The sequence below is a fragment of the Copadichromis virginalis genome, linkage group LG7 (genome assembly GCF_057382275.1).
Source record: "Copadichromis virginalis isolate Kocher_CV1m ecotype Utaka linkage group LG7, C_Virginalis_male_GT1.1, whole genome shotgun sequence".
NCBI classification, from domain to species: domain Eukaryota; kingdom Metazoa; phylum Chordata; class Actinopteri; order Cichliformes; family Cichlidae; genus Copadichromis; species Copadichromis virginalis.
The window spans coordinates 27,351,967-27,374,163 of NC_140624.1; the positions used below are offsets into that span (position 1 = coordinate 27,351,967).

At 39.7% G+C, this 22,197-nt stretch overlaps 2 protein-coding genes across 3 annotated transcripts in view; both read left to right on the plus strand.

The window, feature by feature from the left end:
• Window positions 1-7,552: 7,552 nt before the first annotated feature.
• Window positions 7,553-15,753, plus strand: LOC146705185 (G1/S-specific cyclin-D1-like). Its single transcript, XM_085462774.1, has 5 exons — window positions 7,553-8,252; window positions 11,442-11,657; window positions 12,150-12,309; window positions 13,163-13,311; window positions 14,360-15,753. The coding sequence occupies exons 1-5, from the start codon at window positions 8,049-8,051 to the stop codon at window positions 14,510-14,512; spliced, it is 882 nt and encodes a 293-aa protein (XP_085318900.1). The 5' UTR covers window positions 7,553-8,048; the 3' UTR covers window positions 14,513-15,753.
• Window positions 15,754-21,587: 5,834 nt separating this feature from the next.
• The window catches only part of LOC146705186 (proline-rich protein 5-like), a 41,526-nt gene continuing 40,916 nt past the window's right edge, over window positions 21,588-22,197 (plus strand). For both annotated transcript variants that reach the window (XM_085462775.1, XM_085462776.1), the window contains exon 1: window positions 21,588-21,803. The gene's annotated coding sequence lies outside the window, so the exon portion shown is untranslated. The remainder of the gene's footprint in view (window positions 21,804-22,197) is intronic.

Here is a 22,197-nt window from a genome sequence, read left to right on the forward strand (position 1 = left end):
CCCGGTCCAGAGTCTCAGTTTGGCAGCTGCCAGGGCATGGTACATGTCTGACTGTGTTGTGCCAAGTGTAAAGTTTGGTGATTATGGTGTGGGGCTGTTTTTCAGGAGTTGAAAGGAATTCTTAATATTTCATTACTCCAACACATTACTCCAACAGAAAAGGCTAGAATTCCTCAAAATCATAAAAATAAACAAGCAAAATATTAAAATAAGGGTTGGGGACACCAGACACTGGTCTTCATTTTATTATAAATGGTGTCAAAGGCTTTTTCTGTTAGAAGGATCCTGTGAACATCAATTAAAAATTCCAGGTTTTTTTTCCTTCCCATTTAGTCTCGATTTGAATCTGTGTGTGTGTAGCAGTAACGATGGACCCAACCGCATACTTCACTCTTTCAACACTTCTTTATTCGGCTGTCACTTCTTACACACGGCCGCAGCTTTTCAGCTGTATCCTACACTTAACAACCCCCAGGTCCCGGCACAGTCCTTTGAACTGGGGAGATGTGATGAGCTGATGGAGCTCCGATGCGTCTCATCCACCTCTGCAACCACGCCAAAGCCACATCTCGCCACAGTGTGTATATGTGTGTGTCGTAGGGTGTGCCTAACAGGCCACATGCTTTTAGTGTTTCCTTTAATCTTTTGTCTTTCACTTACCTTGTCTCTTTGTGTTCACAGTTCTGTCTAACCACTCATGCTGTCAAGAAACTGCAGCCTGGTGCTGAAAATCTCACCTCATCCATCTTGCTCCACCGTCAATATTTGGGTATCTTTGCCTCACCTGCTCGCCTTCTGTCTTCTCTAGAAAACTCACAGCATCAGGTTGGACAATCTCTCTTTCTGCACACTACTCTGCCACTCACTTGGTGCACATTGTCCCTCCGCTAGTCGGAGAAAAGCCTCCCCCTGCAAGTAAGCCATTGCTCTCTCCCATTAGTATCTCAGGCTCAAAGGTTCCATCACTGTCATTAACCCCATTTCTCCCGTGCTGCAAACCCACTGCCCCAGTGATTTCCCACACTAGTTGCGTGGTGTTCCTTGTATTAAATCTGTGTTTAGAATAAAGACTTGTGAATCTGATCTCTGTCAGTATATTGGTATCTGCATTTGGGTCCATCTCTCATGGTGGCCTCCAGGCCTTGTGACACTGGGCGCAGGTTCTACAGAAAAGCGGCCTGGAAGCTAAAGGCTCGAATGAAGAGAAGCCAGGACAAATTTACGGAGCATAATATATTAAATTACAACATAAACTGAAATGATCAAGATCAAAATTACAAGTAACACATACAGTGGGGCAAAAAAGTATTTAGTCAGCCACCGATTGTGCAAGTTCCCCACCTAAAATGATGACAGAGGTCAGTAATTTGCACCAGAGGTACACTTCAACTGTGAGAGACAGAATGTGAAAAAAAAATCCATGAATCCACATGGTAGGATTTGTAAAGAATTTATTCGTAAATCAGGGTGGAAAATAAGTATTTGGTCAATAACAAAAATACAACTCAATACTTTGTAACATAACCTTTGTTGGCAATAACAGAGGTCAAACGTTTACTATAGGTCTTTACCAGGTTTGCACACACAGTAGTTGGTATTTTGGCCCATTCCTCCATGCAGATCTTCTCGAGAGCAGTGATGTTTTGGGGCTGTCGCCGAGCAACACGGACTTTCAACTCCCGCCACAGATTTTCTATGGGGTTGAGGTCTGGAGACTGGCTAGGCCACTCCAGGACTTTCAAATGCTTCTTACGGAGCCACTCCTTTGTTGCCCGGGCGGTGTGTTTTGGATCATTGTCATGTTGGAAGACCCAGCCTCGTTTCATCTTCAAAGTTCTCACTGATGGAAGGAGGTTTTGGCTCAAAATCTCACGATACATGGCCCCATTCATTCTGTCCTTAACACGGATCAGTCGTCCTGTCCCCTTGGCAGAAAAACAGCCCCATAGCATGATGTTTCCACCCCCATGCTTCACAGTAGGTATGGTGTTCTTGGGATGCAACTCAGTATTCTTCTTCCTCCAAACACGACGAGTTGAGTTTATACCAAAAAGTTCTACTTTGGTTTCATCTGACCACATGACATTCTCCCAATCCTCTGCTGTATCATCCATGTGCTCTCTGGCAAACTTCAGACGGGCCTGGACATGCACTGGCTTCAGCAGCGGAACACGTCTGGCACTGCGGGATTTGATTCCCTGCCGTTGTAGTGTGTTACTGATGGTGACCTTTGTTACTTTGGTCCCAGCTCTCTGCAGGTCATTCACCAGGTCCCCCCGTGTGGTTCTGGGATCTTTGCTCACTGTTCTCATGATCATTTTGACCCCACGGGATGAGATCTTGCGTGGAGCCCCAGATCGAGGGAGATTATCAGTGGTCTTGTATGTCTTCCATTTTCTGATGATTGCTCCCACAGTTGATTTTTTTCACACCAAGCTGCTTGCCTATTGTAGATTCACTCTTCCCAGTCTGGTGCAGGTCTACAATACTTTTCCTGGTGTCCTTCGAAAGCTCTTTGGTCTTGGCCATGGCGGAGTTTGGAGTCTGACTGTTTGAGGCTGTGGACAGGTGTCTTTTATACAGATGATGAGTTCAAACAGGTGCCATTCATACAGGTAACGAGTGGGGGACAGAAAAGCTTCTTACAGAAGACGTTACAGGTCTGTGAGAGCCAGAGATTTTCCTTGTTTGAGGTGACCAAATACTTATTTTCCACCCTGATTTACAAATAAATTCTTTACAAATCCTACCATGTGAATTCATGGATTTTTTTTTCACATTCTGTCTCTCACAGTTGAAGTGTACCTCTGGTGCAAATTACTGACCTCTGTCATCATTTTAAGTGGGGGAACTTGCACAATCGGTGGCTGACTAAATACTTTTTTGCCCCACTGTATGATGTAAAGATCATCACAAAATATTTAAATATGGGTCAACATATTGTAAAATAAAATATTGGCTCTAATATGTCATCGCCTGCTTTTCATCTGGAGACAGCATTTACATTTCAATCTATCTTTGGTGGCTTTTTGACCATTTGTGGAATTTATACTAGAGTACACACCACCTACACTATATACTCCATAAATGATCAAAATCCCCTTGGGTGATTTTGTGTTAAAGAAGACTCGTCTGACATGTTAAACATGTTTTTATGTGAGTATGCTCACACATATGCCTGAAGCAGAAAGCCCAAGTTAAAAGAGAAAGATGAGAACCACTGTGGTGATACCTGCTATTGTGGTTTTAGGTTTTCTCAAGCCAGTCAACGCAAAGAAAGCCATGCTGTGTTGATCTTACTTTGTAGTGTATACCTTAACAAATTTTCAGATTCTCACCTCTCAAGAACCCTACATGCCTGTCAGTCACCCTACCAGCCTCCCTCACTGTCTGGGAACTAACTGTAAGAAATGTTTGTCCAGTAAAATCATATAAAAGTACGCTTTAATGTCTTGCATTTCAACATTTTGCATTAGCCTGTTACACTTGTAAATTTTACAGCACTAAGATGCTGACTTGGCCAGTCATGTTTCTTCTACCTCTCAAGATTTTTTTTTTTTTTAATTTTAAGTCGAGAGACCATTTGTTTCATTTCAGTTGAGAGCTGTGTCTATCTCTCTACATCCATATATAAATATATATACACATATATATGTATATATGAGAGTAAGTCAATACATTTCACTTTAAAAGCTTTACTTTTATCAGTCATTTTGGGGGTAAAGAGAAAAAAATGAGAAGCACCCAAGAGTGTATTGTCTTGAACCTTTCTTCTTGTCTCCCTCCCTCTATCTCTCTCTCTCTCATACACCCACACACACACACACACACACACACACACACACACACACACACACTCCACCCTCTCCATACATTGTCTTTTCGGATCAGTTAACAGGACAATTACTCTAGACATCTTTTCATTATGCTCTTTGTGTTTTTATCCTTGGTTTAGAAAGTGTTTATGGAAAGGAAATATTTTTCTGTTTCTATGGTTATATTCACATTGTATAATTTAACACAGTGATCATACTGATTTAGGATCTTCAGGGAGGATCAGTAAAATGCTTTATTCATAGTGGAGTATTCAAGGCATGCCTTATAGTTTTTAAATTTTACATACTGTTTTCTTTGAGGAACCATTTACCTTTTATTTTACCTTTTACATTATTTTCTAATTTTATTCTAAGCCTTCATCTGCAGCCTTCATAAGCTTAGTAAAAGCATAATAACAGTTTTTCTTGTCAACAAGGTATCTCTAGAAATATTTTTTCTCAAGAAAGACTGAGATACAGGGTAATCTTCTTGGTTTTGTTTATCAAAAGTCAAATAAATGCTAGTTTTATGCTCTACTACATTTGGTTTCGTAAAAGTAAATATATGCTTCAGACAATGGCTTTATCAATATTTATCCATAACAGCTGATTTCAGTGTTAACATAAGATCGAGCATATTACTGTTACAGTTAGAGCACACTAAAAACTATTAATTATTAGAAGATAATGGACAATATCATTGATATATTGGTATTTTATATTTTGATTAAGAAAAGATTAAAAAAGTAAACTGGGGTAATGATTTAGTCATGGTACATCCTGTTGCATATCTAAAGCACTTTCCTTCGCTGTAGGTTTATGAGGGTGTTTTGCTTCGTTGCTAACAGACATACTTCTAGATTCAGTAGGTGGTACAATGTTTTACAACACAGTTTTTTGCAATTGTCAAAACTACAGAGATTATAATTTGTCTGATTGCAATGAGCCCATCTGTTATTCTCTAAATGTTAGAGGTATAAATTGTTCTCTAACATGCAGCAGTAAATTATTCACTTGTAAATGCCCAGTGGAAGCACAGCACAGTACCATCCCCCCTAGATGTGGAAGAGGTGTTGGGGGCTAGTAGTGGGGGATGAAGGCCAGATTCTTTGGGGGCACTCTGGGCCTTTCTCTGTTCTGTTGTCCATATATGATTGTCATAATAAACAGGCCTTTCAAGGACTTAAAAGACGCTGACGCACTTGAGAGGTTATGGAAGCGTCCTTCCTTCCCTGCAGTCACATGCAAATGCTCCAGAATGTGAAGGCTCATTGTCCAAAGTGCCTGGAGAAGTCTGAAGTCAGACAGACATAAAGTTGTTTTATATTACAAGTGTTTCTAGTTCCTTAACCTCTTCTAAAGCTTGCCGGGCACTTTTTATCCAATTCTTTTAACAGACAACATAGCAGAAGGCTAGCAAAGCTGGTCATCACAGATCAATCTCTGTTGTAGGAGGGCTCGGTCTTGGTGACTCAATAGAATCTACAGGCGCTATTGTATGCAGTTTCCATAGTATGACCCTAAACTGGGCCACCCTGAGATAATGAGGTTAAAGGTCATACACACAGACAGAATGAAACATCACTACATAGATTTCTGTCTCAGTCGTCTTTCCAAAAGCATCCACACCTAAAGAACAGTTCACTTGGGCTCAACACGTTCTCACTTTCAGCTCTTCACCCTCAACCCCTTGGGGTGACATTTTACCACAGTGCCTCTTTAGGGTCATTTTTCAGCATGCAGAGTACTACAGCTGAGATTTGCAACTGCGTTTGTTAGAGACAGGAAACTGAACAATGATATAGTTCTTTTATATAGAACAAAGGGTGGTGGTGACATAGGTCAGTCACAGGACACAGGACTGAGGTGGTGTTCCATGTGGGACTGTTCTTCTATGATGCTCTTGCCTTATTATTGCATTTTTGTTGTGTGCGTAACATATACGTTTGTTGTTATTTGTTTAGGCTTAGGAAATTATGATGGCTTGGCTTAAAACACACCCTTTGGTAACATTAACAACAAGAAATTCAAGTACATCAGTGAATGACCCTCCTGGCCTGCCTCACCCAAACGGCTTGTCAAGGCCAGGTGTGCCAACTTTCCTCCCACACAAGCCGATTATCTTGTTTACAGAGCGGTAACTTCACTGCCTAAGACACACAATAGTATTTCCACTCTAAAAAGAAAGTATAGAGTCAGGGAAGTCCAGATCCTTCACATTTTTAAAGCTGACACTTTGAACACTGGACAAGTAGTAGTGTTCCACTGATTTACAAAAAACAATGTCACAGTCAGTGGATGTTTGTTCATTAAGTATTATCTGAAGTGGTGGAACCATATTGAGGTCACAGAGGAGTGTCACATCATCTGTGAGGTTATAAAGCAAACCTAAGTGTGTAAACCACTTTCTGAAGTCCAACATCATCACATGACAAACATTTTCATTTGATGAGGCTTTGGGCTGAAAACTTTCCTTTTTGCTAAAGCATATAGTCAGGGCTGGATCAGGGGACCCTGACTCCTCCCTTAGGTATGCTGCAATACGCATAGGCTGCTGGGAGATTCCCATGATGCATTGAGTGTTTCTTCTTCAGTCACCTTTCTCACTCGTGATGTGTTTATGAACCTCTCTGCATTGAATAATACTTGTTACTAATCTCTGTTTTCTCTTCCACAGCATGTCTTTTGTCCTGTCTTCCTCCCCTCACCCCAACCGATCGCAGCAGATGGCCGCCCCTCCCGCAGCCTGGTTCTGCTGGAAGTTATTTTTCGGTTAAAAGGGAGTTTTTCCTTCCCTATGCCGCCAAAGCGCTTGCTCTCTGTATGTATTATTGTAGGCTATACCTTACAATATAAAGCGCCTTGAGGCGACTGTTGTTGTGAACTGGCGCTGTATAAATAAAATTGAATTAAATTTATTGGAACAAAAATATACCTAATTGGCTCCAACTGTCATGCAATTATTGATTTAAACAAATCCTAACACTAAATTCGAAGAACATTTGTGGAGCATTTGAACGATTGTCGGACAGCCATACAGAGATTCCTTGATTTATTAGTGACATACAGCAGGTACAATAAGTATTGAATATGTTAACAATTTTGAATATATTTCTGAAGGTGCTATTGACATAAAATTCTCCCCAGTTAATAGTAACAATTAATCCAATCCACACATGCAAAGAAATCAAACCACAGATGTCCATAAATTGTAAGGGGTGGCTGTAGCTCAGGAGGTACAGCAGGTCATCTACTATACACTATATTTACCTTTTTACTATATACTATATTCACACACACACACACACACACACACACACACACACACACACACACACACACAGACACTTTGTATATATATAAATATATGTGTGTTCGTATCGTATGTAATGGTGGGCCAAGTTTTTGTCTCAGTCCAGTCCTGTAAGAAAGTCACATGAATGTTAACACTCTACATTTTACTCTAGTATATGATTTACATTTTGACCCAGAAATGGAAAAACGCTAAAAAGAATGGATGAATAGATGCATCGCTGGATAGATGGATGGACAATGCTGCTTAACATTTTGTAAATTTTCTTTAAAATGATTAAAAAATAATTTTCCATTTTTCCATTCCGCTTCTATCTTTAGACATATTGTTAGTACACACTCTCTCCCTCTCCCTCTCTCTCTCCGCGTGTTTATGTTGAGAGCAAAGTTACCTAAGTTAAGCGCAAAAGCAGTCATGTTTGTCAGAGTGCATTTCCGTGAGTAAACCAACAGCCTACTGACGTGATCTTCAATAGTAAGGAAAAGGACCGTTACTGCTGTCTTATTGTGAAGTGTATACTCGGAAGTGTACGTTATCTCGCGTTGTTTGACGCCGAACAATGTGCCAGTAAAAGGGCGCAGCAGGACAGGGATGTAGTCTGCCGGTGGAGAAAGCCTTGCTGTTCTGGTTTGTCCTGTAGTTCTGTCTTGTCCAACAAAAGGAAGTAACTTTTAAACCGTCGAAAAGGTATAAGCTAACTTGGTAGAGGAAATCAAAAGGTTAAGTTATTTACAGATTTAATTCCAACAGGAAACTGAAATTAACATACAAACATGAATAAACTGGAGCATTTAGACGGTTTTGTGAACAAAGTATGTAGCGGCTAATAATTTTGTGCTGCTAGCTAAGTAGTTAGCTTTAGTCGATCACATCAGTGACTTAAAAAGTACAGACTCACAGTGCTACGGACGCAATAAGGCATGGAGCCTCAGCTGTGGTGCTGCGAGGGGGATGGGCCTCCTATACCGAGAGCCTACCGAGACTCCAACCTGTTGACTGACCGGGTCCTGCACGCTCTGCTGCGGGTAGAAGACATGTACCTCCCCGCTCCTAACTACTTTAAATGTGTCCAGAGAGAGATATCTCCGTACATGAGGAGGATAGTCGCTGCTTGGATGTTAGAGGTGAGTTGAGCCGATACACGTTAACCGCATTCACAGAACTCAGAATTCCTCTGCTCTGCAACTTTCCATTAAAGTTTGTGTTTTTGTTGCGTGTCACGTGGCTTCAATTACCGATTATTGATACCTGATTTCCACGCGGTAACAAGCTCATTTCACTTGATAGTCATTTTTCTATCCCACAGAGTGTGTGCGATAGATTTTACATACAGTTCCGTGACGTGAAAGCTGAAAACTATGTTAGTGGCGAGTTGCCAGTCCTGCGGCCACGCGCTGCCTTTGTGTTGGGGCTTCGCGGAGAACTTCAGTCTATTTGTCCGGTAATGTTCATTAACACCGACCCACCGTTTGTTGCATTTCCTTGGCTTATGCTCAGAGTTAAATGCGGGTTTTTTGTTTTGTTTGTTTTTGTAATCTTGAGCTTGTCCTGTCAGTGCATGTTGTTCAGCCATTGTTTTTGTCATCACAGACGCATATCACTAAAAGATGTGGTGGGGTAACATTTTTCTCCTGTCATAACATTTTCCAATTTTAAAATCGTACGGGGTCTTTTTTTTGTCAACTTTTTTTTTTATAAATTTTTCAAATGTTGCTATTATTACTGTTAAAACAGGATCATTCTGTGTTTTGGGGGGTACTTTGCCCGAATTTCAGCCAAGACGCAGAAATGGCGACCAGAGGACGCTGCAGGCATTGGCTGTGAGATGATTGTCTGTCAGTCTTCATACATTCAACATTATCAATTTGTTGGGGAGTTTTTTTGTTTTGTTTTGTTTTTTCTTATGACCTTGGTCAAAAACAATTCCTACCTCTTAAACATGTAAAATACTCTGTAATTACAGTTAATATAGAGCAGTATAGAGAACTGTAATATAGAAATAAAGTCTTAGTACTTATGAAATGTTTTAAACACAATCTGTTAACTGCTTTTAAAATGAATCAGGCTCTCATCACTGCATCAAGGCTTCTCGATACCTTTATGTCCATTTTGAGTGCATGATAATGAGAATTATGAGTAACTGTAATGAAATGCTCTGGGCTAATGACCTAAAATGCTAGTATGGTACACAACCTTTAATTCTGCTTCATGCTAAAGCTTTAAAATGCATTTATAATTATAAAAAATGTTGTTCTATTTTAAGAAGTATTGAGTGTAATGATAATAGGGAGTGTAAGAGGCAGAAGATTCAGTAAGATTAACAAGAATATCACAAATCGAGAGAAGAGCGAGCAGCTGACTTTGTGTCCGTTTTGAATCTTCTGTCTGAGGAGATGCATTGTGGTACTGCTCATCAGTTTGCTTTTTATGAGCAGGTGAAATGGTAATGAGAAACATTTAGTGTGGACAAGGTAGTTTTAAATAATTTTAAATATTTTATTTTGTTAAATATCATATATATTAATATTAAGTATAATTATAGACATGTCTATATTATGACTTATGTCTATATATTAAGACTTAAAGACATATTATAGACATATCTTTGCAATTTTATTTTATATGGAATTTTTATGACATTAACAAAATTAGTAGAAAAATGGATCCAGATGCATGTTGATAATGAGAATTCACTTAGAATTCTGGTTAAATGATTGTGAAATTGTGTTAAAATGATGACAAAATTAATTAATCCTGTCAGCCTCTTTCAGGCTTTACATAAAATATCTTACTTTATATTACTAAATTATTGTTTTTGAAAAATATGACCTGGACATATTGTAGATGGCGCCGCGGAGCCAGTTTGCAGTGTTCCAGCACGAGGACCATAAGACATGAAAGCCTTCATCGTATTGACAGTTAGAATGTGTTCAAGCCGGAGCCTTATCACGCATGAGAAGTTTGGTATGGATTGGATAATGTATGTGTCAACGACAACAAATGAAATTTTCATGGCACATGATCAAAATTAGCCATGGTGTCATGGACGCCCCCTGCAATGAAGACTCAAAAGCTCTACAGTTTAATAAGGCCAAAATATGAAGTAGATCTAATAAATCCCTAGGAGGAATTTGCAAAATTACAACACCTGGAAATGTCAAAATTGCTATTTTCAATTATTATAAACAATTATTTTGCCCGAATAACAAGAACAAATGTCGCAGATACATTAGAGCCTTCGCACTTTAGTGCTTGGGCCCTGATTACACACTTTGACAATGCTGGCTGTAAAACACATTGTGTTTGCACTGAAAAAGTTTTAAAGATGTTTCAAGAGGAAAATATACTCGTTGAATTTAAAGTAGCAGTGTCTAAAGGTATTTTGTGTTAAATCTATTAATCTAAGTAACTGCGAGTTTCTATAATCCAGTAATTTTTTTTTACAACTCGAAAAAACTGCACTGTGCAGTCAAAGACTTTTTCTGTCTATTCTTAAAACAGTTACTTGACACGCTCTATTGGTTTGTATCAGAATCATTTGTAACTCTGAATTCCTTAAAGCTTTGTACACTGAGAATTAAAATAGTGACACTTGCTGATAGAGATACAGGTACTGTGTATAAAAGCCATTCAATGTAAAACCTCAATGGTAGCATTTAGCCTGTAGTCATCCCCCCCCCCCCCCCCCTTTCACGCTCCTTTTGTTTTTGTTTTTTTAAGCCAAAAGGGGCCATATTTGAACAAGGCAGATGCACCTTCAAGTTGCCACGATGACCTACATGCATATCTGCTAGTTAGTGCTAATAAGATATTAGAAATTCACTCCCACGGAGTGAAGCGTAAATGTGTATTTTATAAAATATTACTATATCATTAGTTTGATAGTTACATTAAAGTGTCCCAAAAGCCTAAAACAGCACAAACACTACTTAGAGGTCCAGTTCAGTGACTCCTAGCAAATGGCTTTCCGCTACCCTTGCCTGTGCCGGGACATCTGTTAGAGTATCAGGTTGTAAACATGTGTTTTTAATGCTGTAAAGTTGGGCACTTTTACACAGGCCCAAATGGGGACTGGGTTCATTTTGGGGCCAGACTCAAGTGACCATTATTATGCATGTAAGTTGACTATATTTCCCCAAAGGTTATCACTTGGATACATTTATATCTCACATTTCCAATACCTGAACTCTGTTTCTTCAAATTTTGAATCTGGTAACATTTCTAGGGAGTTTTCTCCGAGACTTAAACTAATACAACATTTTAAAAACGACTAGACAGTATTTAATGGTGGTATTCACTGACTGTTGCTACAGGTGTGCGAGGAGCAGAAATGTGAGGAGGAGGTTTTCCCCTTAGCTATGAACTACATGGATCGCATCTTGTCAGTGGAACCCACGAAGAAGAACCATCTGCAGCTGTTGGGAGCTGCCTGCATGTTCCTGGCATCTAAACTAAAGGAGACAATCCCACTGACTGCGGAGAAACTCTGCATCTACACTGATAATTCAGTCACACCTTCTCAGTTGCTGGTATGGCATTCTGAAGTAAACTATTTCATTAAAGTGCTCTCTCTGTTTTGAAGCTAAGATTCTGAGGACTTTTTTTTTTTTTCATGTAACATCCATCCTGCAGGGATGTCTGTCTCAAAACAAGATATCTCAGTAGCTAATGCCCAGATGCTGTAGAATGTATAGTCCCAGAGAATGACTTGTAATAGTTCTAGTAACCTCCTAACATTTTCCACCTTGCATTTAAATAAATAAATTAATTAATTTCACTATTTTTCCACCAACATATGAGGTCTTTTATCTCTAAATATCAGCACAGTTATTGTAGTGTCTCATTGTCCCACGAGAGTATTTCCTTAATCATTTCAGATACCCCTTTTCTTACAGTGTTACTTTTAAGCCCCAAATCTCCCAAAAGTGACCATAAGATATCTGTTAATCCCTCCGTCTGTCTGTGTCAAATCCCACTTTGAACCTGGCCTTCTGTCCATCTTTGTTTTCACCCACTCACAGCAGATGGAGCTGCTGGTTTTGAATAAGCTGAAGTGGGACCTGGCTTCACCCACCCCTCTTGATTTCATCGACCACTTCCTGTCTCAGCTGCCTGTCAACAAAGAGAACAAGTCGATACTGAGGAAGCACGCTCAGACCTTTGTTGCACTGTGTGCCACAGGTATGCATGAGGCTACATCACATGCATCGCTGTCTTTATATATTGTGGTTGAAATTTCTCTTGAGCAGAGTGTGGTAATAAGACTGACTCACTGGGTTAGTACATGCCAACAAATTCACTTATTCCTAATTGCTCATATTTGATGCATAAATAGACAATGGATCCACTGCTGTCTGACTACTATAATGTGCAGTGCTTTGGAGCACAAATCAGGTTGCAGTCTCCATCCGTAGAGCTGGTAGATGCCAGACCAGCTCAACCCTGCTGTCTGACTCAACCTTCCCTGGTGAAACTGTTGTGTCGTGGTTCGCACTGTCACCTCACAGAAGGTTTCATGGTTTTTAACCCTGGCTTGGGCCTTAGTTATTTTGAGTGAGGCTGGATGGTTAAAAACAGTTATGGCATTGTTTGAGAGAGGGCATAAAAGGAGGAGCTGCTTCCATGTCTGTAATGTGGGCAGGCCAAAGCAGCTCGTTTGTGTGGACTTTGTGTCGAAAGAAAGAAGAAAACAATGTGTAGAAAGGCATCAGCTGAGCTGTTAAATGATGATTGATGGGATTGGGGTCAGCTGATCTGCTGTGATTATGGCTTGTCTGCTTTAACTAGTCCTGTACGCAATCTTTGGGTTTTCCTAAACCTTTAAAGCCCCTATAACTTCTTAATTTCTTGCTTTTATTAAAGCATCTTCATATATGAAACACATTGCCATCAATGCATGCTCCTGTTTAACACAGAACAGAAATTCACCTCAAGCATCTGTATTTTTTGTGGTTTTGAATGTTTTGTTTTGTTTGTTATTAATCCCCATTTAAAAACTAACAAATTTACATTAAGTTCCTTTGATTCTCTCCAGATGTCAAATTCATAGCCAGCCCCCCATCCATGGTGGCAGCAGGCAGCATGGTGGCAGCGGTAGAGGGCTTACAGATGAGAATGGTGGGTAACACCATGATGTCTCAAAAACTGACAGAACAGCTGGCTCAGACCATCAAAAGTGACCCGGTGGGTACATCTGTTCACAGCATGACTGGTACACATTACATTCACTTAGTCACATTAGAGGAAAGATGTTAGCAGAACGAGTGTGTAATTAGTCCTGCTCCGCACTAATACTGTTGATTTACTGGAAAAAAGAGCAGAATTGAATTTAACAGGGTGTCGAAGAGAGGGAGAAGGATCCTGAGGAACCCAACCGATGCTATTATGTTTGTCAAAACGCAGCTATTAATGGGACTGTGTTGGACTGTTTATAATACGTTCAGGTTTGTTAACTTATCCAGTATTTCCAGTCTAATGAATCCCTCTTCAAACACAACAATAGAAATGGTCATGAGATGAGTCCATACAGGGAGTCATCGCGTTCCATTTACTGATATCAACAGTCAAGTTTTGTGTTAGTTGATTTAGTTTTATTTATATAGCACCAATTCACAACAATAGCTGCCTCAAGGCAATTAATATTGGAAGGGTTTGTTTTTTCTTTTCTTTTCTTCTTCTGTTTTTTTAAATGGCATCTTGGACCACAAGTGTTTGATGTGAGTGATGCAGTAAATAACGATCAGGTTGGGTTCTCTTTACTGGGAAATGTGGCTGCTTCTCCATCGGCCATCACAGCAGCTGCACCGTCACTTGCAGCGCAACCCTGCACATAACATTTGTTCAAAGACGCCCTCACAGCAAAGTTTTCTAACTGCAGGATATGAGACAGCAGCCCTGGTATATTTTTCTCAGTTTCAGACACTGCTCTCATTTACACACAGTAAACAGTATCGCACATGGATGACACACACTCTTCTACACGTCGTCAGCTGTTGCATATAGATTTGAATCTCCAAACTAAGGACCCTGGAAAGAAAGTGGGAGGACTCCAATCACTTTCTTTCCAGGCTCCTTAGCAATCATCCAGGTCATGGTAGTCTGTGTTTCTATGTAGGTTCTCAGTCTTTGACCACTGTTTATTGTGACTGTAAGCCTAAGCTGAGACCTTCTTTTTAAATTATGTATTACTGTATAAATTGTATATAAATTACTCTGAACTCTCACTTTTCAGGATTGTTTGAGAGCATGTCAGGAACAGATCGAGTCTTTGCTGGAAACCAGCCTCAGACAGGCGCAGCAGCAGCACTCATTTGCCATGGAAACTAAGAAAATGGGAGAGGACCACTCAGCGACGCCCACAGATGTACGAGACATTAACATCTGAGCTCTAGCAGTAACGCTGCTGGATGAAGAAACAGAAACAGATGAATTTGATGATCGTATAATACGCATAAAAATATGCACGTCATGGAGCATTTATAAGTAACTGGACTCAACAGTCTGTCACAGCTGTTCATGTGAAGTCAGTATGAACTGTGGCAACAACCATAGCGAGATTCTCAGCAGATGGCGTTATTTGCAGAACTGGAATTATGCTAATGCAGGTGAAAAGGCTGAAAAAGTAATGTGTTACAAACAGTGTGTTGATGAATGCAGGCAGGTAGGTGTTCAACCGGGGTGAATATTTCCCTTTAAGACCTGGGCTTGTAAGCACTGAGTAAATTCAAGATGGATCCACAAAGGCCTACAGGGCCTTTTTGAACTCGCACCTCCTGGCAAAGTAAAGAATTTGAGCTTTAGGGGCTAACACTAATTATTTCTTTTAAACGGCTATGAAGCTCAAATGTATCCAAATTTTAAGAAAAACACATCGAGGCACCTCTGTAAATCAGTCTGTTTATATAAATGAAACATCCTTTTAAATATGTGTGGAAATTAGTTTTCATGGCTTTTTTTCAGACTGTTTCTATTTCAAATTACAATATTTCCTTCACATTACATGTTATTTATTAAGGTATTTTTACTGCATTATACAGTAATTTGATGTCATGGGTCTCTCTTGTTGAATTCAGTAGGTGAATTTAGAGAGGTTGTCTAAATGTGAGTGTATTTTAAGTAGAGTAATATGAGAAATGACTTCGACATTCAGGTTTTAAACGTAAGGTATCCACATGTATCTCTGACAGTCTGATAAACTCATACAAATAATAATTCTGAATAAGATGTAATACGAGTTTATTACAGGGCAATCCTTTGATGGCCACCTAAGTGGTAAATACCAGTAGTTTACAATATGATCTTTAGTTATTTGCTTTAAGACATGACTAATGAAGTTATTGTTCAGCTTTAATTCCATGTGAACACTGATTTTCTTGAGTCAAGGCCTAAAATCCCCCCCATTGTATTTGGCTAATAAAATATACTATATCTACTGTAAAATGATCTCATGACTTGGTGCAAAATTGGTGTTGATTTTGTATCTCTGGTATACCAACATAGATGGCTAACTCCACTAATGTTATAATGTGATGTTGAATGCACGACTAGCTCTGAAGCCAAAGGATGAGCAAAGTCCCAGGGATTTTTATTTTTTCATTCAAATAAACCTGTCTGTTCTTCTACAGAAATGTAGAAAGGTACCAGATTTTCTTTGGGGGGTGAAATTTTCTGGTAAAACGTGCTTTGGTTCCATTGAAACGCACATTATCCCGTTTGCTGTGGCTGCAGGTCAGCGCTACCTATTGCAAAAGTAGATTTGCGGTTCTAATGGAGAGCAGAGACTAAAACAACTTGAAGCATAGGCTTTAAATAGGAAGACTATAAAAGCAAAACCAGCCAACTTTTAATCAAAAATTTAACATGACTTCTACTGGAACAGGTTAAATGTCCATAAGGTCTCATGATGACGATTTGGCTAAAGAGCAATGACACTGAAAACTCTGGCAAACCCATGATGGGTTGCTAGGGCTAACACACAAACATTAGAGAGACGCAAACATCCACAAGCTTAAAAACAAAAAAAGTCAATGGTTTTTGAATGAAATTTCATGCAAACGCAATTACAGCAGATGATACGGTTGGGGGAAAAAAACTAAGTGCCAAATTATAGTTAAACTAATAATAAAAACTATCCAGGGCATTGGATGGTTTTTCCAGCAGTATGCCACAGAACATTTCTGGTTTTCATTCCATCAAAGGAAAATATTGCATTTCAATTTTTATTTTATCTACTAGTAGCAGTTTCTTAGCAGCTATTTGACCATAAAGGCCTGATTAACACAGTCTCCTCTGAACAATTGATGTAGAGATGTGTCTGCTACTGGAACTCTGTGTGGCATTTATCTGGGCTCTAATCTGAGGTGCTGTAATGATTTCTGAAGGTGACTGACCCCAGTCACCTCTGCTGCTTCATCCTCAGCAGCAGAGGTGACTGGGGCGGTACACATGTGAGCCAGTTTCTTCGTAGCACTTGATGGTTTTTGCGACTGCACTTGGGGACCCATTCAAAGTTTAACAATTTTTCTTACCGGAATTTTGTTCCTGAGAAAAATGAGATCCACAAATGAGGGCATTCATTTTAAATTTTGATAGAACAGTGGCAGTATAATGTCCTCGTAAGTGGATATCAGGCCCTTGTAGAGCAAAATTTAGTATTTTGGTTTAGACATCCCAAAATGTGATGTCCACATATGTGGACGCCAGGTCCTAGAAGGTTAAAGTAATGATGGACTGTCATTTCTCTTTACTTAGCTGTTTGGTTCTTGCCATAATATGAATTCTAACAGTTGTCAAATAGGGCTGTCAGCTGTGCACCATCCTGACTTTTACACAACACAATTGATGGTCCCAACCCCATTAAGAAGGGGTGGCTGTAGCTCAGGTGGCAGAGCAGGTCAGATACTAACCCCATGTTTGCCTACTGGTGGTGGTCAGAGGGCCCGGTGGCGCCAGTGTCCGGCAGCCTCGCCTCTGTCAGTGCGCCCCAGGGCAGCTGTGGCTACAATGTAAAGCGCTTTGCTTTTATATATTTGATGTCTTCAGTAGGTTGACACATTTGTGGTTGAACCATTTTACTATAATCAGACCTTTTGAATCTACGCTTTTCTGTAACAAATAGACTCAGATGTTATTAGCAAATTATTATCATTTCCTTTCCTTTTCAAAAGAATGGTCCAATGTGTCCTAAACCACAGGACCAATAATAATAATAATAATTAAAGCACCATTGCTTAATATTTGGAGTTTTTATCATGGGTGAGACTCAGAAACTTCTGGGAGATTTCATTTGGTTTAAAGCTCAGAAGAAAAAGGACAATTTAGCCATAACTCACATTTGCCTGAGCAAGAAACGTCTAGGATGTGAACTGCTAATGTGATGTCCGTCCTGGTCAAACTGCTGCAAAAGGCTGAGAGACTGAGTATAATGTAAGTAAAAACAGAATGCAACAATTTATAAATCTATTAAACCCAAAGATGTGAAATGTTAAAACTGAGAAATATATTTATAAAGATATTGTCCACACATCTTAAAAATAGGTTGGGGCAAGTCTTCATCACCAAGAGTATGAAGCAATGCTGTTATAATAGATGCAGTGTACAGTTTAGGATTATCTTGCTAAAATAACGTCTTCAGTGAAACAGAGCTGGGCCCGTATCCCTAAAGATTCTGAGAATCCTCTCAGAGAGCTCCTAACTTAACCTAAAAATTCCTTGCCAGGAGTTTTAGCTTAGAAGTGATTCCAGAACATTTTCAGTGAACTCTGAGCAAGGAATGGATGGAAAATCCTATCTTAGTGAGGAGGTGTGGTTGACCCCGTTGCTAGGTATGAGTCATCATTTCAAAAGCCGTGATTGGTTGATCCTACAAGTTTGATGGAAATTTTGGTGCAGTTTGGTGATAATGAGCAAAGGATGTACCCTCAAATCAATAAACATATTATATACTCTAATCTTATGCTGACTGTAATTGTAAATAATATTTCACATTCAAGAAAATATCTGGAAAATGAATAGTAAGCTGTAGGGGTTATAGCCTAACATTAGAATCTAAAATATGTGAAAACTTAAAGTCATTACACCCTGTTCAAATAATGATTCGTGTCTTATTTGCTCATATAAATATCCTAGCTGGCATATTTTGTACTTTCACTCCCATATGGACCCCGTTGAAAACAAGATGGCCTATCTCAAGAGGCTGTCCTTAATGAAGTAGAAATCATAACGTTACAAGTCCAGTGTGGTCTTAACGAGGGTAACATGGCTCAGCTTTTAGCAATGTCTGTGATTGCAGACCCAAGTCATCACTGCTGCATTGTTGCATTTTCCCGGTTGCCAAATACCTCGGGGTTGTGATTACTTTCGTCTCCGGTGTAATAGCGTTGTGGCGTCGAGTTGGTGAAGTAATTGCATCTCTAAGGAGATCCACCACAAACATGATTCCTGCACGATCCAATCTGTAGCATCTCAATAATTCCCTGTCATCCAGTGTTTGCAGGACATCTCTCCTGCCTCTTCTGTTGGCCATTTTGTGCAGCTGCTTAGGGGAACTCCTAAGCCACTAAAAGTCCTCTTCCCTGCTCTTAGCAGATCTTGCCTTAGGAGCCCTTTTAAGCGCTAGGAATCTTGAGGAATAGCTTTTATATTAACTGGGATTGTCGTGTCACTTTTAGGGGAAATTCTAAGAAAACGTCATGACTCTGAGAATTTTCTTAGAATTTGGCCGCTAGGAGCCACTTTTTGCACAAAGATTCTTTAGGGATACGGGCCCTGATCTGTAAGAGAATGTATGTTGCTCTAAAGCTTGTATATACCTTTCAGAATTGATGGTACCTTTTCAAATGAGCAAGCTGCCATGTCTAAAGGTTTGACAAACAGTAAAGCTCAGAGATGCAGTAAGTGAGCACTACTAACAAGCTGGGTGGTCTTTTTCTTCTTTAGTCCAGAGAACAGGGAATGTTTTCTTCCAAATTGATTTATTTTTTCTCACACAATTTGCGTGTGCAAAATAATCCCAAAATGCAACAGTACAACATTCTGCCAGTTGGCAGAAAAATAAAAGAAGAAAAAAAAACCACACACAAAAACCCTATAGTCACGTTGTGTGTGCACATAGTGGTGTATTTAGGGCTCTTTAAGTGTTTAATGGAAGTGTAAAAATGATATACAGTGCAGTTAATTTACAATTTAGTACACTTGAGGTGTAAAAAATATATTTTTAGGCATTTAATGAGTGAAGAATATTTTAAATAAGTCTTTGATTCTAGTTGGTCAAGGACAGATATTTATTTGTACTTCTTGTGGTTATCCAGCAGATGGGGATGTTTGTCTCTTTAAGATATTCATACCCCACATCCAGCGTTTCACCAACTTCTCTGACCTCCTCTTTGGCTAAAGTGATGTGCAGTGTGGCCTAAACCTGACCCAGTACCTTCTGTGTGCTGCAGCCATGGACACAGTAAGTTACTGTACAAACAGCTGAAAAACAAGTAAGCCAGTTCTGATGTGAGAAATCTGGTCATCATAGTATTTTTGTCATGTGGCCTTCAGTCCCATGTTGGCTCCCAAGGATGGGAATGTGAGAACAGTAAGGTCTCAGTCCAAGCAGGATTTCTGACATCATCACTATAGTAGTAATTAAGTCTCAAGTCTGCCCATAGATACTCTACGGTTTCTCTGAATGGTTATTAATATTTATCCAATACTACTTTTGCTGATGCCGCTGTATAGCATCTTAGTCCTGCTAACTACATAGCAATCAGCAGAAAGGCAGTCAAGATCCTAAACAAACAGTCTTTAATGCTTATATTTAGTAATATGTCCAACAACAAAAAAAATCACACTGTACTGCTCAAAACAAAACAAAACAAAAACAGGCACAAAACACTGAAAATAATACCTTCCTGTTGCTATTATTAGAAAACATTATCCTGACCCATCATACAACCTTTTTTTGGCAATCCTTGCCACAGCAGGAATACTGAGTTCCTGAGCTGTGGAAGTAGCTGAAGCAAAAACTCAGGTGTGGGATTAAATCTGCGAGGCCACTGGACTTGACTTTCAGTTGGTCTTGATGTAATTCTGGCAAACCCTCAGGAAACTCAGTAGGAGAACTCTGCTCATACTGTGTACAGTGGAAGTGGGGTGCTGCAGACTTCTACTGAGGATATAATCGACCATGGAGGGATCCCCTCAATCCTGCTAATACGCCTTCTGTAGAAGATCTGGGACGGTGCCTCTGGTTTGGCAGACTGGGTTGCGAGTCCTATCTTTATGAAGAGCTACCATAGGTTGAGAGGCAGGTAACACCCTGGACGCCAGGTTGCCAGTGTGGTGCAGCCAAATACAGCATACCAGCACAAACCGTAGACAGGTCTCCAGCCTCTACCAGGGCCAGCACACACTGGGGCTATGCTTAAATGTGAATATACAAAGTCAAAAATTAACAATCATACTTAAAACATGCTGTAAAGAAATTTCAGACAATTTAAAACTGAAACTCGGAAACTCGTCTGCTCTTGATGTTCTAGTTTTTATTCTCTCAGTAGAAGACTTGGTGCTATTAAAGGGGTTCAGAGTAAAGATTAATTCTGAGAACAAAATTCAAACATCGTCTGTGTACAAGTTTGATATGAGGTCATCAAGGACGGTGTAGGTTTCAGTAGGCAGTGATTTCGTACCTGTTGATCCTTATCTGGATCGTATCTAAACTGCTTCAGACAAAGTTAAGGTCGCCACATAAGTTACCATACCTATACATCCTGGTAAGAAGTTACCACTGGCATACTACAGAAAGCCCAGGGTTTAACCCTGAACTTAGCTGGATGAGACAGAATGCTGCTTTGTACTATAGCCTTCTGACCTCAACATAATTAAAATACTGTAGGGCTGTGTATAAACAAAAGCCTGCAAATCTCAATTAACTGAAGCAACACTGTAAAGAAGAGTGTGCCAAAAGTCCTCCACAATAACATGAGAGACTGATAAAGTCATACAGAAAATTATTACTCCAAGTTATTGCTGTTAAACATGTTTTTTAAGCTACTGAATCATGAACTGTGGTTGCTTTTGAAATGGTTATGTGTTCTAAGAATTAAAAAAAAAAAGTAATAGTGACCACTTTTATTCTTATATTGCTTTCTAATTAGCCTAATAATTTCATGTAAATCACAGAATCAGGCGTAAAGGTCTTCTGAAAAAGGCAATTAATAATCCAACACTATATTATATATAGAATTATATAGAGGTTTAACTATATACCTTTGCATATCTCTGCTTTGTGCAACGTGTTTTCTGCGAATAAACTTCAGGTGCAAGTGTTGTGAGGTTGTACTGTGAATCCATTCCACCACAAAACTTGATTTCTAACAAATTCGACTTTTATTTTGAAGGTCACGCGTGGCAGCGTCGGTTGCAGCCGGTACTGCAGCCTGTTGAATGGAGGCAGCGGGAAGAGGCAGTTGTTCTCACTTCCAGTTATCAGAGAACCTGTGTGAGCTCCGTTTCTCAGTATGAGTTCTTAAGCGGAGGAAGTGTTTGTTTTTTTAGAACGGAAACCCAAGCGATGCGCACACACAGCTGCTGATAACAAGAAGCGGCACATTTTATTGAGTCGCCTAAAGACCGCGGCTGTGTTTATTACTCAGAGCAGCAGCAAGAGGTGAAGCCAGTTTGCAGAGGTGAGTCCACGCACGAATACCACGAGGCTTATATCCTGTCAAGATGTTCACGCAGAACAGCGGCCAAACTCTGTGGCGTGTTTCTTTTTCTTTTACTGTGTTTTTGTGACCGGACGCATTTCATATCCTCTCGAGCTGGAATTCAGTAAAAAAGTAACTTACGAAGAAGAGATCCTTTAAAATAGAAGTGAAAACCCCTTTTTAGGTCAAATAGATACAGCCCACTGAAAAGGGGAGAGTGCAGATACCTGCTGGTAGTTACGTGTGTGGAATGACCCACAGAACTTCATGTAAATAGGTACGCAGTCACAGACAGTTCAGCTCTTTACGTATAGTTACATGTAATGACTTTGGGGAGGCGTCGTGGATCTTATACCAGTAATTCTGTATGCCA